Genomic DNA, 15293 nt, shown 5'->3' with positions numbered 1-15293 from the left:
GCAATTGGTGAGAATTAGCTGTATTTGTAATAAATAGATATGGACCGATACAATACCAGTATTAGGTATCTAGTGTGATACTGCATGGACTACTTGTAAGAGATCCTTGATACAACCCATTGAGTATTAAGTGACGTCGTAAGTCAGCAATATCAGGAGCAGGTAGACATGAGAGGACAAGCAATGTCCGTTACTTGGAGATTGTTTAATATCAATGAAAATAAGACTGACTGTAAATGATGTCCTGACAAAATATCAAGAGGAGGAGAGAGAATGTTGGCACAACACCAGCAACTTAATCACCAGAGACATTTGGACCTGAGATGTGCTACATGCTAAAGAGTTTCAGACTCACGCCCCAGTCGTATCCTGGAGCCTACAAGGCTGTGGGAGGTGACGTAGTGTCGACACAGAGGCTGTGTGGAGGAGGTTCATGGCAACGTTGAAAAAAGCGCTCACACATCATTTGCATATGGAGTACGAATTAGGCTTTATGTCACTTGATAAGTAATCGTATTGGTACTCGGTGTCAGAAAGTAGCTTAAGGTGTGTACTTGTCATTTATAAAAAGTTGTGTCGGTGCATTCCTACTAACAAATATTAGTTGAAATAGTAAGAACCAGTGAAAATATTGAAGTGTCAGGTTGCTGGTAAGCACTTGCAGAAACACAAACATGTTCAGTATAGGTTTCGGTCCCAGCCTGCAGTTCTTACTTCATTTACAGCCTGGTTGTCAACCAGAACACCTCGAGATTTAGTTTCCTTCTATAGAAATTGAAGAGAATTACTGGCGGAGTAAACTTTGCAAAAGTGGATTTGAGAAGGGTTTTTTACCCCCCATTTCTGTTTTTTTCTTTTTTTAAATCTCATCAAACAAATACCAAACTCCCTGAGGAATCTAAAGCAGCAGCTCTCCATTCCACTGAGGAGCAATAGCAGAAAAAATATATATTTGTCTACAAAACACATTGTCTGACGGACATTGTGTAACATCTATCAAACAGTTTGCAGTTGCTCACTTTGTGAGTCCTCTGTTGTTTACGTTCAATGGTATTTTCTGGCGCAGAGCTTCATTTGCTGGCACTTTACCACCACCAGCCGATCAATGGACCGTTTGAATCGCTCCAGTCACATGCTGCTGGATGTGCCTGATGCATATAAAGGAAGTTAAAAGCAGAGAAAAAAGCCACACACTCTATGCAGCCACAGGATGTTATTCATAACTGCTGTGCTACATTCCCTCCTTGGGTGCTTTTGGTGGCAAAAGTGTGTTTTTTTTTTTTTAAATCTCACCTGTGTGGTGCATGAGATGTTGTTGTCCTGCAGATGTTTGGATGCATTCACTGTGTAGGTCAGAGATCTCCAACCTCGATCCTGGAGGGTCCCTGTCCTGCAGGGTTTAGCACTCTCCCAGTTGCAGCACACCTGATTGCAATGAGGGGCTCGTTCTTGGGCTTTTTCACAACCTTGGTGATGACATCATCATTAGATTCAGGTGTGCTGAAGCAGGGAGAGAACTAAAACATGCAGGACAGGGGCTCTTGAGGACCGAGTTAGGAGACCTTTGGTGTAGGTAGTCCTGCATTAGAGATGTTGTTGATCCTGGTCGCCATGTTGAGGATGATAGAGGCTCAGTGACGTGCAGAAACATGGGCATTTGTCAAGTTTAATATGTAGTCAAAGTCTATAGTCATCCATAATAACTAGTAGCTGTGCACATGCTCAGTAGCTGAACAATAAGAACAATGTTTCCTCCGTCGTGTTATGACGGTGGTTTAATAGTTGACAGTCACCGGAATAACGATCCAACTTGGTCGTCTGTCCACTACAATGTCTGTGATCTCCCATTGTTAACGGGGTTATATTATACAGCTTTTCAACACATTCACATGATCTCGTTGGTCCAAAAATATTGTATTCAAAGTTTATTTCCCCAAATCCAGCTTTTCCTTGATTTTCAGCCATTTCAATATTGGATCACAGAAGCTGAATCTGCTGTGTCTATGTGAGCTGGACTGGCTCCACCCACACATGCCCATCTTGGGAAGAGGAGGAAGTACTTCTTCTCGTGGTGCCAGAGCAGAGCATCCTAATTGCGGGAGGAGTCAAAGGGAGGGCCGACCTTGATTGGGATTTGCAAAACCTCCAATGACACTATATGGGGTTTGATTTCTGATTGGCTGGTTGGCGCAACACACTTTTAAAAAATGTAAACAAGCTAGACTCGATGACAGACTTTGTTCACTTGGGGGGCATCATTGAATTTTGCATAACATGGCCTCTTTAATGTTTAGAGCGGATTGTTCTCTGCTAGATGTGTGTGGTTTCATGACAAAAACAAACACCAGCACCCACTAGTAGCCCAACATGAAAACTGCATTGTTTTCAAAATGTTTACATTTGAAGGTGAACATTTTGTGGAAAGAAAAAGCAAAAGCGATTTTCACTTCAAACTCCATACTTTCCGTTGCTGCGTGTGTGCAAAGTCCTCGTAACTTCAAAATCGTCATCCACCCTGTGCGCTTTAGTCTGCTCCGACCCTCTGTCCACCGCGCAGCCCACATTTTATGACCGTGCCGACTGTGTGCTCTGACTGTGCATAAGCCAGACCCTACTGGGCGCTTGTGTGAGCAGATCCTCCGTCTCACCATCTGAACAATCACAGTTTAAAAGCAAATAAAGAGCCAGACTACCTAGAACTCCTGGAGTGAAAGCAACAGAACACTGCAACGAGAAGTACAGATACTTTCGGTATTGGTACATTACGTTACGCTATGGAAAACACGCAGAAGTGTGCCCAGAGTGTAGTATGAATACAATCGTCTGCGCACCCACGGTCAGCACACAGTCTGCGGACACACAATGCATGGAGGAGCCTTTAGTACCGACATGCTGAGGAGGAACCTTGTCCTGTTCTTCAGCTTGAGTAGAACTGAAGTTGCGATCAAAACATTTTTCACTGCCTGATCTGCTCAGAAAATCTTTAATCACTTGCCAGACGTGTGTTAGGAACTGCTCCTGTTAGCGCTCCGTCCACCCACATTGTTTGCTTACGGGTTCTGAACAAACTCTTCTCAGAGCTGTTTAATTTGATCAAACCTCTCATTCCTTCATTAGGGACTGAGCACGAAAGGCCTAGGCCTGGCCTAGGGGCAGGACCCTATTGTATTTCGTATGTTTCTTCTTTTTTCTTTGTCGTTTTTCACTCCTGGGGAGGCTTTGAGCTCAAATTTGACCCACTAAACACGCTCAAATGTTGTTCAAATTAGGCACACTCATCAAGACTGGTGAAAGAATTAAGGAAATGTAAAAATCCCCCCCCAGAGTGCCAGAATGTCTCTCTAGCGCCACCTACAATCACTACAATGGCCACCTAAAAACACGAAAAGAGCGACCACGGCCTGTAGGAATGTCGTAGGGAGATCAAACCAAAACTCAATTGTTCGTCTCATCGAGACTTACAAATCACGGAAGTCCGCAATTTGCCTTTCAAAATAAGATTTGCAAATGCTATCTCCTCTGAGGACGAAGGTGGTGGCCTCTATGCTATGAGCTACATTACAGTTTAGTAGGCTTTCAAAATAAAAGCCCCCCAGATTTTTCTAAATGAAAGTCATTTTTTGTTAAAACCTTTAAAATGTATATTTGCTCAATATTTAAAGGGGCCAGAGTGTATGATAGGGCCAACCACGACGGGCCGGAGTCCAGGGTGTGAGGTCCCGAGCAAGTCTGCTTGCAGCTTCAATTTCACTTGTCTTATTTAGCTCGACGCGCCTCCATCAGCTGCTTTCGCCAATATTTATGTATCTACATCAGGGAGGAGTAGAAAAGGAGGAAAAGGGCATTAAAAATGATTATGCTCCATAGAATATTGGTTCTTTGGAGCTTTAATTCAACAAAAGGCTGAAGGTTCTTGTCATTTCTTGAAGTGGTTTGTAATTTGTGTATTTCGTTGGGGAAGTGGATGCAACAAAAACTAAAGAATGGATAAAAAAAGTGGAAATGGCTGTCTTCAGTCTTTGTGTACGAGTTGGGGAGTGGCGGGGGGTTATGGCATTTTGGTGGAGCTTTTATCTTCGTCGCGGCGAGGATGATGAGCTGTACAGGCGGTGCAGAGGAAGAAGAGATAAGGGGAAAGACAAGAAGGAGAAGCTTGTTAGAACGATGAGGTGTTGATGAGATAATTACAAAGCTGTCATCATGCCTGTCTGGCCCGAGAGCTGCGCCATCGTCAAGCGTCCATCACCGTATATTTCTATGTATTTGAAACGTTTTGTCAGTGTATTTCTCCCCAAAGTGGCACAATGCACATTGTTGATAGCAGTCATATGTTGTTTTCCATCTGCGCGTGGGTGCATCCGTGTGTGTGTGTGTGTGTGTGTGTGTGTGTACTAAGACACAGGGCAGAATGATGACTGCACTTTTTTTTTTTCTTATAAATGTATGGCCGCGTCTTCTGAGGTGGAAATAAGGTTTTTGAGCGTCTGCCACCTATAACTTTTTCCCTCTGTGTGTGTGTGTGTGAGTGTGTTGTTTTTCAAAGGCAGATGCTTTTTGTCGTCTGCAGGTGCTTCAGGCCAACTTCCTTCAAGACAGCCAATAATTCTTCCATGTTGACTTCACAAACGCACACTTTCAGCCTCACCATGAACGCTCAGAAGTGTTGGCGGGCGGCTGATTTGATACATGCCTGCGACACGGACGCGAGGCTGCGGGGAGCTCCTGTCTGTGTGTGTGTGTGTGTGTGTGTGTGTGTGTGTGTGTGTGTGTGTGTTATGAGGAGAACTCCGGGGGCGCGGGAGGGGGTTGGGGTGTGAAGTAATGGCAGTGGAAAGTTGACCACCGCCCTGGGAAATATGCGGCGTGTCTCTGAACGAGCAGGAACTAGCTCTCAAGTCGGCAGGCAGCTTTTTCATTTGCGGAGGAGCCGAGAGAGAGAAAGATTGTTGAAAGTGGTGGTTTGTGTTTTTCTCTTATGAACACAATGCTGAGGAAACTGGAACAAACTCAATTTGGAGCTTTGGGGTCCTTGGAGGACCCCCCCCCCCCCCCCCCCAACATACACACACACACACCGAAACAATAGGCTTGAAGACCTGTGAAAAAACTCAAAACAAAGATGTGAGTGAATATAAAGCCTCGTTTACACGACAACAAAGTTCTGAGTCATTGAAAAGCTAACTTTTTGCTCTCAAGGTGGAACTTTTTGAAAATGCTCCAAGTCACCAACAGCACCCACTCGTGGCCCAATATGGAAACTACATAATTTTCAGCTATTCTACCAGACATCAAAACATTGCCGTGTAAACACACAAAATGAAAATGATGAATTTTCACTTGAAATATGTAAACGGGGCTGAAGACGAGGACGTGTGAGTCTTTGTGTTCTCTGTTATGGGGGTCTGAAAACAGTGATCCATGTGGGGGTGGTCCACTATTGTTGGGTCAAACTTCAGGCACTACGTAGGACAAAAACAACAAGGTCTTTATATGTCAGAATCCTGACATTTGGATCAGGCAAAGGCAGAGGTGTCCAAACTGCGGTCTGCAGGCCAACCATTGACCAATGTTCATGTTTAACTGGCCTGATGTACATTTTAAAGAAATCAGAAAATATAGCTGTGGCAGTTGAGCATGTCACCCTCAGGTTCTCCTACAGAGGCAAACAAACTGGAACACTCACACAGAGACTCTGCAGCCCTGTGTGTTTCCTCCGCCTGCCATTTCTGTGTCCGGGCAGCTCCTCCTTTATGGTGATTAAGCACCTGATGTGAATCAGGTGTGCTGCCTGACCTCTCTGCCACAATAGACCTCACATACACTTGACATAATGTACATGAGCAGATTGAACTTTTTGAAAAAAAAATTACTTCAAAGCCATCAATTGGCATGAAGATCAACTTGAATGAAAATGTTGATCAGCGTTACTGCAAAGGTCAAGGTGAAATGGAGGTCGGACTAAACCTGAAGATGACATCAGTTGATGGACCAAGCAGTCCTCTTGTCTCAATCTTCTGCATTCATCACCCGTGAGTGTAGTCATCCCAACAACAACAAATACGCGATAATGTTGAGTATTTTTGTTCTCAGTAAGGATGCGACTGACCTTTGAGGCAGTGGTACTTTGGTGGTTAGAGAAGTGGATTTGGATCAGAGGTTTGTTGATTTAAATCACACAGCAGACAGGTCAACAGTGTGGGCCCCTGAGCACCTCGTCATCTTCCCGGTCACCACAGCACCAACATGCCTGCACTCGCAGCATGTGAAATCAAGGCTAACTTTAAAATAGGACCAGTTAAATGAATAAAACCAGAGGGATGAATGAAGGAAACTCAACTGCCCAGAATTCACACCAGCTGTGACTCTTTTCCAAACGTGTGTGTCGCAGTTCCCACCAGCAGAAATCAGAAGAAGTTTGTTGACTTAGCAGTTTATTATGATTTGTCTTTGAGCCTTATGTTTCTGTTTTGTTTTGCAATGTGATGTAGTAGTTTGCATTCTTTTAAAGGTTGTTCACTAAACCCCAAGTTTGACCCCATTGTTGAGTGACTTTCAGTGAAAATGACTGAGGCTAATATACACGACAACGCTTCGAGTAAAAATGCATTTTCTTTCAGAACAGTTTCATGTTTACACGGCAACGTTTTGAAGACTATGCCCATTTTCACAGGAACGGTAGAAACACTGAAAATTATGTCGTTTTCTCATTGGGCCACAAGTGGGTGCTGTTGATTGTTTTTGTAATGAAACCACACACAAATGCAGCAGAGAACAATAAGCTCTAAAAATGAACAATGGGACCAGCATTCTAGTGGACAGACGACCAAGTTGGATTGTTACTACGGTGACTATGAAAAATAAAACCACCAAGCCCGAGGAGAATCTGGACTGGGAGTCATGACACCATGGCGGAAACATTGTTCTGATCATCCAGCTACTGAGCATGTGCAGATTAACTATTTACCATGGCATAGTGCACAGTATCAGTAGCAGAATTTACTGCTGTCTACACTTAGTTGTCAAAATGTTGCACCTTGGGAGCATTTTTCAAAAGGTTGCATTTCCCCCCCGTGCCCACTGAAACAGAGCGTTTTCATAAAGTTGAGTTTGAATTGGTTTGGAGCACCCTTGTTGTGTAAACGGACCCACAAACACAACAAAAGCTTTGCATTTTCACTTGAAAACATCATGTGAAGGGGTCCTTATTTTGGAACACTGTGAAAATGTGCAATAAACCTGATGACTGCAGATAAAGTTCATGTTTTCAAAAGCAAGACCTTCATTTTAGTGATTTAACTAATGTCTCATTTTTACCTGTTTAAAGATTTTTTGGAAATTTATTTTATTCTATTTTATTTTATTCATCTGTGTATATAATGGCAGGGGCTGGCTGGGTGGGTAGCTAGCATTCATTTTATATTCTGTTTCTACCCTGTAAAGCACTTTGTGCTGCATTTTATAACGTATTCCCCACATTTAACAGTGACTGGGGTTTTTATGGTAGGTTTTCCCAAGATGAGATCAGGATTGTTGTCTCGTTAAAACATGCAACGCAATAAATTACTGTAATTTCCATACAACCAAACTCTCCTGAAGTAATTTGCCACAATTTCAGAAGACTGTATTGGCAATTTTTGTGTCAGGTATTAAGTGTAAATTGTTCCCTCACTTGTTTACAGTGCGCGGTGGAAGCTAAGTGCTAATTACAGGCTGTCCTCTGTTTTATTCACACACTTCCTGTCACATTAAAAGCAAAGCAGCAGACACGCTACCCAAGCCCCTATCGCTTGTGTACAACTCAGACAGCCCGGGCAAATGAGATAAATGACTCCCACCACCTTCAAAGACAGAGGGATTTCTCATTTGAGTGGAAATTAAATTAATACCAGTGGGAACAAGCTCACGGATCTTCACACAGTGTCTGCTGTGGCGATAACACGCCACCTCACGTGTTTTTGTTTTATTCAGGGAGGAGGTGGAAGACAAGTTGGGAGGGTGTGGGGGGGATATTTGTCTTTTTTTTTCTTCATCCTTTAATAATAACAGTATAGCAGAGCCAAACATTCCCAAGGTGCAGAGCAGAATTATTAAATCCACTTGCGCCAGGCCTCCGCTTTCATTATGTCACTTTGGCCGAGCGAGCACTCAGAGGAGTGTAATTGACGGCATCCGTTTGTGACCTTGGCTTGAGCGTGAGGCGGAGGGTGGCCCCGCCACATCCCGCCATCTTATATCCAGGAAGTGTCGGGCTCCCCGGGGACGACGTGAAGGAGGCTGGTGGACGAGGATGGGACGGATGAGAGGACGGCGGCACTGCCATCTGTCTGCCCACTAAGACCCGGTGCCCTTCCCGGCGGCCTCATGCCCAAATCAGGAGGAGTGCCACGCCGATTAACTGCAACACGTGAGCGGAGCAACAGTCTCCGAAAGGGCGGGGATCATGAAGCGCCACTTGGCCGAGGTATTTATGGAAAAACACTCACTATGTTTTCCGTGCTGGAAATCCTGAAGTGGAGCTGCGGTGGAGAAGAGCGCTCTATCCCCATTACGATGCTCCGCACTCATCCCGCTTGCCTCCATGAATTGTGGGAGTTCTTGACCCACAGCGCACCGCAAATTGACACTCGAGAGCGAAACACAAAAAAAACCTCTCGGCTGGCCGCTCAGCTAACCCAGATGAAATCTCCTCGGAGTGTGTGCGTGGATGGTATCCGCTCTGATGAGTTTACTGTCGCGTCACAAGAGTTCTTAAACTTCATTACTTTCAAGAACGGCTGACTCCGGCTATTTGGAGCTACCGAAGAGGCCGGCAGCCCGGAATACTTTTAATAACATGATCTGCAAAATCAGTAGATTTTTGCAGGGTGGAAGCATCATTTGTGTTGAAGGCCTGTCAGCCCACACAGGTGTTTTCAATAATTCAGCCTAATTAAATCGTTTTTTTCGGAGCTCGAGCTGGGCACTGCTTTGCTGGGAGTTTGTGGAGTCATTCAAGTTTAACTACTTTAATTAGTATTTTCATATAAATGCTGAAGTCACAAAAAATTATCGGCTATTTCTACAGCGGCCGTTCTATAAGATCAGTTTGGGCTGAAGCTGGGACTGGATGGATTGCCAGGAGAGACGTTCATGATCCCCACAAGTTGCATATATTACATGTTCAGCATTTGAGGTAAAGCGTACTTAATTGCAAATTAAAAAACAGGTAATTATGGCTACATTTAGGTCCTTCTGTGAAGCTTTGATCAGTTTTAACACTTTTATATGAGAAACATCATGGTTGCTACAAAGATCCCAGGGTTTTCTAGATATTGCCAGTACAAAAAAAAATCTAAACAAAAAAATCCAAATACATTAACAGAGATTAACTTTAGCTTTTGTCCAATTTAAAGGCTAATTTATGGTATACATGTGCTTGTCATGGTATTTATACTGTTGTCTGTACAACAGAGCTGGTCTGAACCAAAACAATATCCTGCCAAATACCAAGATGAATAAAATTATTTTTTAGAGAGAAGAGGAAGAAAAAAATCAATAACTACAATATTAACAGCAGAGGCCCAATCAAAGGCTTCATGAGAATTTGCACTTTTATTCAATGTAATACATTAATGAGCCTTCAGTGTACAAGCAGCTAAACATTACTGGCAGACACAAAACGTTGCCGTTCCACTGCCTTTAAGCACTGTTGTTGTGTAAATGAATGCCCAAGGTACGTCCAAATTGTCCCTCCTATCGACTTTACCTTCACCCCGGAAGTGTTTTGTGTGGCGGCCATGGTAAGGACCGTCTGAATTCTCAATAAGCAAAGGAAAGGAGGCTTGTTGCTTCCTTTAGAGCCTCCTTTAGCATAGGAACCACTAATGCATCCTTTATCAAAGGAGGCGAGCTCCTGCTGCCCCACAATTCCTTGTGGCGACAACATTTAAAGGGACCCGCTCATCTGGGCGTTCAGGGAAACTCATGATGTTGGAAAAAGGACACAAATCATATAAGTTACCAAACCAATAATCTGCCTCGAACAACTTTAAATCATCTAAAACCCAAATGCGCTTTTTGTGGTCCATTTTCCGAAACTTGTAGTTTTTTCCCCACCATGGTGGACGTCACTAACTTGCTACACCACCGTGATCGCCTTTCACAAGCTCCTTTAGGAAGCCTCCTAACACCTTTCCTTAACGCTGTGACATCATCCACGGGGTTAAGGTAAAGTCCATAGATGTGACAGGAGGGACTCTTCAGACGTACCCCCAGAATGCAACAACGGTTTTCCGTTTTCACTGGAACACATTGTGTAAACGGAACCTTATTCTGTTTCATTCATTCTGAATCAGAGAACTTTTGTCAGTTTCCACTACAGGCTTCATCTGTACATAGTATACTGCACGTAAGATTGCATTAGCTGTGTTCAAATATGAGCTCTTACAGTCGTTTAAAGATGATTATCTTCTAGCGCTCTGGTTTTATAAAATGTGAGCAGAAGACCAACTTAGACCTGCAAACATTAAACTTTTGCCGGGCATGCTCCCAGTGAGAGAGATTACAAAACCAACTGAACATTGAGAAGTAATAATCTCTGTTTAGCAGCACTGTGCCACTTCTGTCTGCATTGAGAAACACAGCTTGTAAAATCAGGCCCATTGTACCTGATAGCATTTTCTGGCCTTTGCTGTAATTATTTTATCTTGCCTGCAGTGGGCTCAAATGGAAGTTAGCCAGCTCAGGCAGCAGCAACCCTGCCAATAGAGCGTGCATAATATGCTTTTAGCACAGGGCTATCACAGCAGATGCCACATTTAGAACCCTATACACTGAGAAATATCTAGATTTACCTGGTGAAGAGAGCCTTAATCACAGCTGTGTGAACTCATTCGGAAAAGACTTGAGTCCCAAGAATGTTCATTTATATGTAAAAATCTCACATTACTTCTTGAAGCAGCAGCTACTTAAGTTAGCACCTGAACTACCGTTTTTCAGGTGAAAAAAAGAGGCCTAATTGGATGATGTTGCTTTATGTTTACAGCACACAAAAGCTAGTAGCTGCTTGATTATTAGTTTGACATCACGACTTCCAAAGTCAGTCAGCTGTTTCTACTACAGGTATGAAAAGAGCATCCGATAGAAAGTGTCAGGTAAAAAGATCTGTTCAGTTTTATCGTTCGTCAGCCTCAAAGTGCTCACACAATCCTGAGGGAAGGTTTAATCAGTCACAAGTGGGAACATCTGTGTGTGAGTAGCATGACTGTGTGTGAGCTTTAAGCGGGAATCACTTCAGTGTTCCCCCGGCTAGCTCAGTTGGTAGAGCATGAGACTCACAATCTTAAGGTAGTGGGTTCATGTCCCACACTGAGCGCCACCTTCCTGTGGGCTCACCACCTGCAGGAAGGTTCTTAATCAGTGTAATGTGATCTGGGTGACAGTGCTCAGACTGTCACCCCCTGAAATGGATAAGTGGGAGAAAATGGATGGATGGGCACTTCAGTGTTTTCTGCTCATGCAGGATGTCTGCAGTTACTCAGATCATGTGCTTCTCAGTGCTGGCCATGGTACAAATTGATGGACCAATTTTTTAAAAACTTTTTTGTTGTCATTGCATAACATTTTTTATCTGTTATCTGTTGCCACCAGTTAAATATAGTGTGAAATACTCACAGTTTTGCATCAGAGGGAGAAATCACTGTACATAAGTGTTGACACACCAGCTTTCAGTCTGTTTGGGTTTGATGCCACAGGCTTAGCACATCTACCTCCTGTAGTTTAGCTCAGTCCTCTTTGCTCAAGCTTCATCAGGATGTTTGGGAAGTCTTGTGCACAGCCATTTTCACATCTCTGCAGAGATGTTCAATTGTTTTCAAGTCTAGGTTCCACCTGGGCCACTTGAGGACATTTACAGAGTCCTGAAACCTCCTTCCATACCACGACTGATGGTGGTGAAAGCATGATGCTGCCTCCACCATGCTTCACTGTAGGGATGGTATTGGCCTGGTGATGAGCATGGTTTCTCTCCAAACACATTTGGCTTTAATGCCAAAGAGTTCAATCTTTGTCTCATCAGATCAGAGAATTTTGTTTCTCCTGGTCTGAGAGTCCTTCAGGTTCATTATGTCACACTCAAGATGGACTGCCATGTGTCTTGTGTCTTTGACTAGGGAGTGGCTTCTGTCTCTAAACTCTACCGTACAGGCCTGATTGGTGGAGACTTGGTTGTCTTTCTGGAAGGTTCTCCTCCCTCCACAGAGGGATGCTGGAGTTCTGACAGAATGACCATCACGTTCTTGGTCCTTCTCCCCTGATGACTCAGTTTGGACGTCCATTTCTAGAAGAGTCCTGCTGGTTCTGAACTTGCAACTGAAATTGCTGGGACTTTCAAAGCAGCAGAACGTTTTCTGAAAAATCCTTCTTCAGATTTATGCCTTTAGACAACAATGTCCTGGAGGTCTACATACAGTTCCGTTGACCTAATGCTGAGCTTGTCTGGCTGCACTGTCCACTGTGGGACCTTATATAGACGGTGTGTGTTGCACATTGTACCACATCAGTACCACAGCAGAGGCACCCCATAAACAAAATGGACCTCATTTACAGTTTTAGTGTAAGGATGTCTCAAAGCACATGCACATGGATAAATCCACATCCAGACTGTCACATTTCATTACATTTGACACAATTTACCCCACAACGATTGTGGACCATCTCTGATTGTTCATCTGGAGAACTCATCAGTCATCTGAGGAGGAGGAGGAGGAGGCCAGCTGCCCGCTTCAAGGCAGACCGTGTGCAGACTGTAGCTTTAACATGCAGCTTAGGAGAGGCAGGGAGAAAGCAAGTGTCAGGCAGAAAGATGAAGGATGAGAGATGGAGAGCTCAGGAGTGTGAAGTGTTTTGTTAAACTCATTCTAATGTGGGGAACATCACTTGGCGGCTTGACAAGCAGCCCTAGGGCAGAGATCATATTAGCTGGAAGTGCTGAAGGTGTGAGACACACACACACACACACACACTGCAGGGGCTGGCAGTATGGACATCGCTGGTGGGTAGAATTAATGGTTCAGCAGGTTCTTCATCCGCGTCTTCTTCATCTGTCCATCCCTCTTTCCTGTAATATCCCGCCACTCAGACATGAAGGTGTGTCCAGCTCGAATGTGATGTGAATTTTAGATGCAGTGAGATCACACAAAGAGTCGAGGTAAAAATTCAAGAATTATTGAGGCTGTAGGCCTGGATGATGTGTCTGTGTGGAGGTTTTCAACTGGAGCTACCAGATCTTCAGATCAGGCTTAAAAAGAAGACAAAAATAAACAGGAATCAAAAACACCAAAGTCAACCATTGGTCACCATTTGTTTCCTGTTTGTACAGTTTAGAGGTCAAATTCACTCCCAAAATACTAATTACAACTATTAACTACTAATTGCGAAGAGACATTTCTTAATTGATTCAACCTTGGTTTGTCCCCATTGTTCAAATAAATACTGTTTAATGTTAAACTATTATTCTCACAAGAGTATCACATCTGGTTTATTCAGTCATACAATGACCAACTTCAGTCAGCGCTAAAAATTGTTAAATTATACTATTTGGCCTAAATAATATTTACGAACACTCAGCAAAGCAAGTAAAATGTGTTCTTTAGCCTGTTTCAACTTATTTTTGTTTATTGTTTTAAAATATTATATTAAATGGATTTTCTTCATATTCCATTCCATTGCATCTCGGGTGTCTCTGCAGCTTTTATCGTGCTTGTTTAAACAAGCTCCTCCCACTCACTATAAGCGCTGCAACATATCCTCTCAGTATTACATCTGCAGCTGGATTTTTATAAAAGGAGCAGAGTGATCTGTGGTTTTGTGTGTCATATTTCTAAAAAGCAGACTTCTGCAGTGTGTTGAAACGTTCCACAGTGAACGATCAGAGCCCACTTCTATTCTGAGCTCGGACCGCCGAGGGTCCGCTCAGAGGGCGAGACCGATCAAGGTGACACGGCACGCTGTGACATCCGGCGACGACCGTCCCGCCTCATCAGTCACAGCTGTCAGGCAGGTGTCCGGTGGACACACACACACACACACACACACACACACTGAGGATGGTGATGAGAGATGGAAGTTAAAACAAACCATTAAACGTTCAGTTCTTCCCTCTTGTGTTTGTTTTTCAGTGAATCTACTGGACACGACGACCATCACAGGAGACTGGGGCTGGCTGACGTACCCGTCACACGGGGTGAGAGCAAAACGATTCCCACGGGATGATTTATGTCACTAAATGCCTGTTTAAAGCTTTTAAAGCTTCTGTTTCATTCACCATTTCAAGATGTGTGGTTAGCATTCGCAGGGCTACAGAATGTGATGAAAATGTTGCCACGTGAACAGTAGCGCATAAGACTGACTGGCTCAATGTTTCTTTTCACTGTGCGTCATGCTCTGATGAGTCAAAGTGATATATTTTGAAATATTCAACTTTCTTTTGTAAAAACTTTGCAATTAATTGCAGCCGTCTGCTCTTGTGATGGAACTCTGTAAGCTGACAGAACAAAGCGACACCTGTTGCAGGATTGTTAAACGCTCCGCTTAAACTGTAAAGTCGGGAAAGAAACAAACAGCCTCTGATCGCAAGTCTGACACCGCGGCCTCATTACACGTTCGTCATTTGCAGCCTGGCAACTACACGATTCCAACATCAACTGCGACATCACTCCCGCCTCCCCCAACGTCTTCTTACACACTACCAGAAAGGTGGCGGTGGGAGGGGGTTCGGCCCCCCAAGGGCGGGGAAGAGGAAGATGAAAGCGAACGAAGCGAGGTGACAGTGAGGGCACAGCGTTGTGGCATTAGCATATTGTAATACCACATGATGAAGCCCGGGGTGATGAATTAGGACTCCAGCCGCGATCTTCATAGCAGCGCCTTGCCACCGTGACTCCCCCCGGCTGTCAGCCAAAGTGGTGGAAATATTTAACGCACCTCCGGCCCGTGACACGGGAGCTGCTACAACTGAACGGCGGCCAGGAGGAACAGATGGATTGTCTTTCAAGTCCTGGGAAAAGAGCTGGAAGAATTGGATTAGAGGTGGAGTGAAATGACTCCTTGAGTGTGAAATCAGTGTGAGAAGTGAATCTCCGTCCTGACAGGTCCGTGTTCCAACATCAAGATTACTCAAACCAAGCTTCTACCGTTTGATTTAATTGTCTCAATGTGCATGAAATATTCACTCGTAACCTGATGAAAGGTTTCGTTTCTTTCACGTGATGGATTTAGAGAGAGGCTTTGGGGCATTTATGTGAGGTTACATAAGG

General features: G+C 44.0%; 1 protein-coding gene across 1 annotated transcript in view; it reads left to right on the top strand.

Moving 5' to 3' along the window:
• Window positions 1-15293, top strand: part of epha8 (eph receptor A8) — a gene marked incomplete at its 3' end in the record, with an annotated part of 205090 nt that overhangs the window by 40492 nt on the left and 149305 nt on the right. Inside the window, exon 2 of the mRNA XM_080461821.1 lies at window positions 14157-14221. Coding sequence (XP_080317947.1) covers window positions 14157-14221 — 65 coding nt within the window. The remainder of the gene's footprint in view (window positions 1-14156; window positions 14222-15293) is intronic.

Source organism: Lipophrys pholis, assembly GCF_963383615.2.
Source record: "Lipophrys pholis genome assembly, chromosome: 4".
NCBI classification, from domain to species: Eukaryota; Metazoa; Chordata; class Actinopteri; order Blenniiformes; family Blenniidae; genus Lipophrys; species Lipophrys pholis.
The sequence above is the reverse complement of the archived record's forward strand: the minus strand, read 5'-3'. Positions and strand labels throughout refer to the sequence as shown.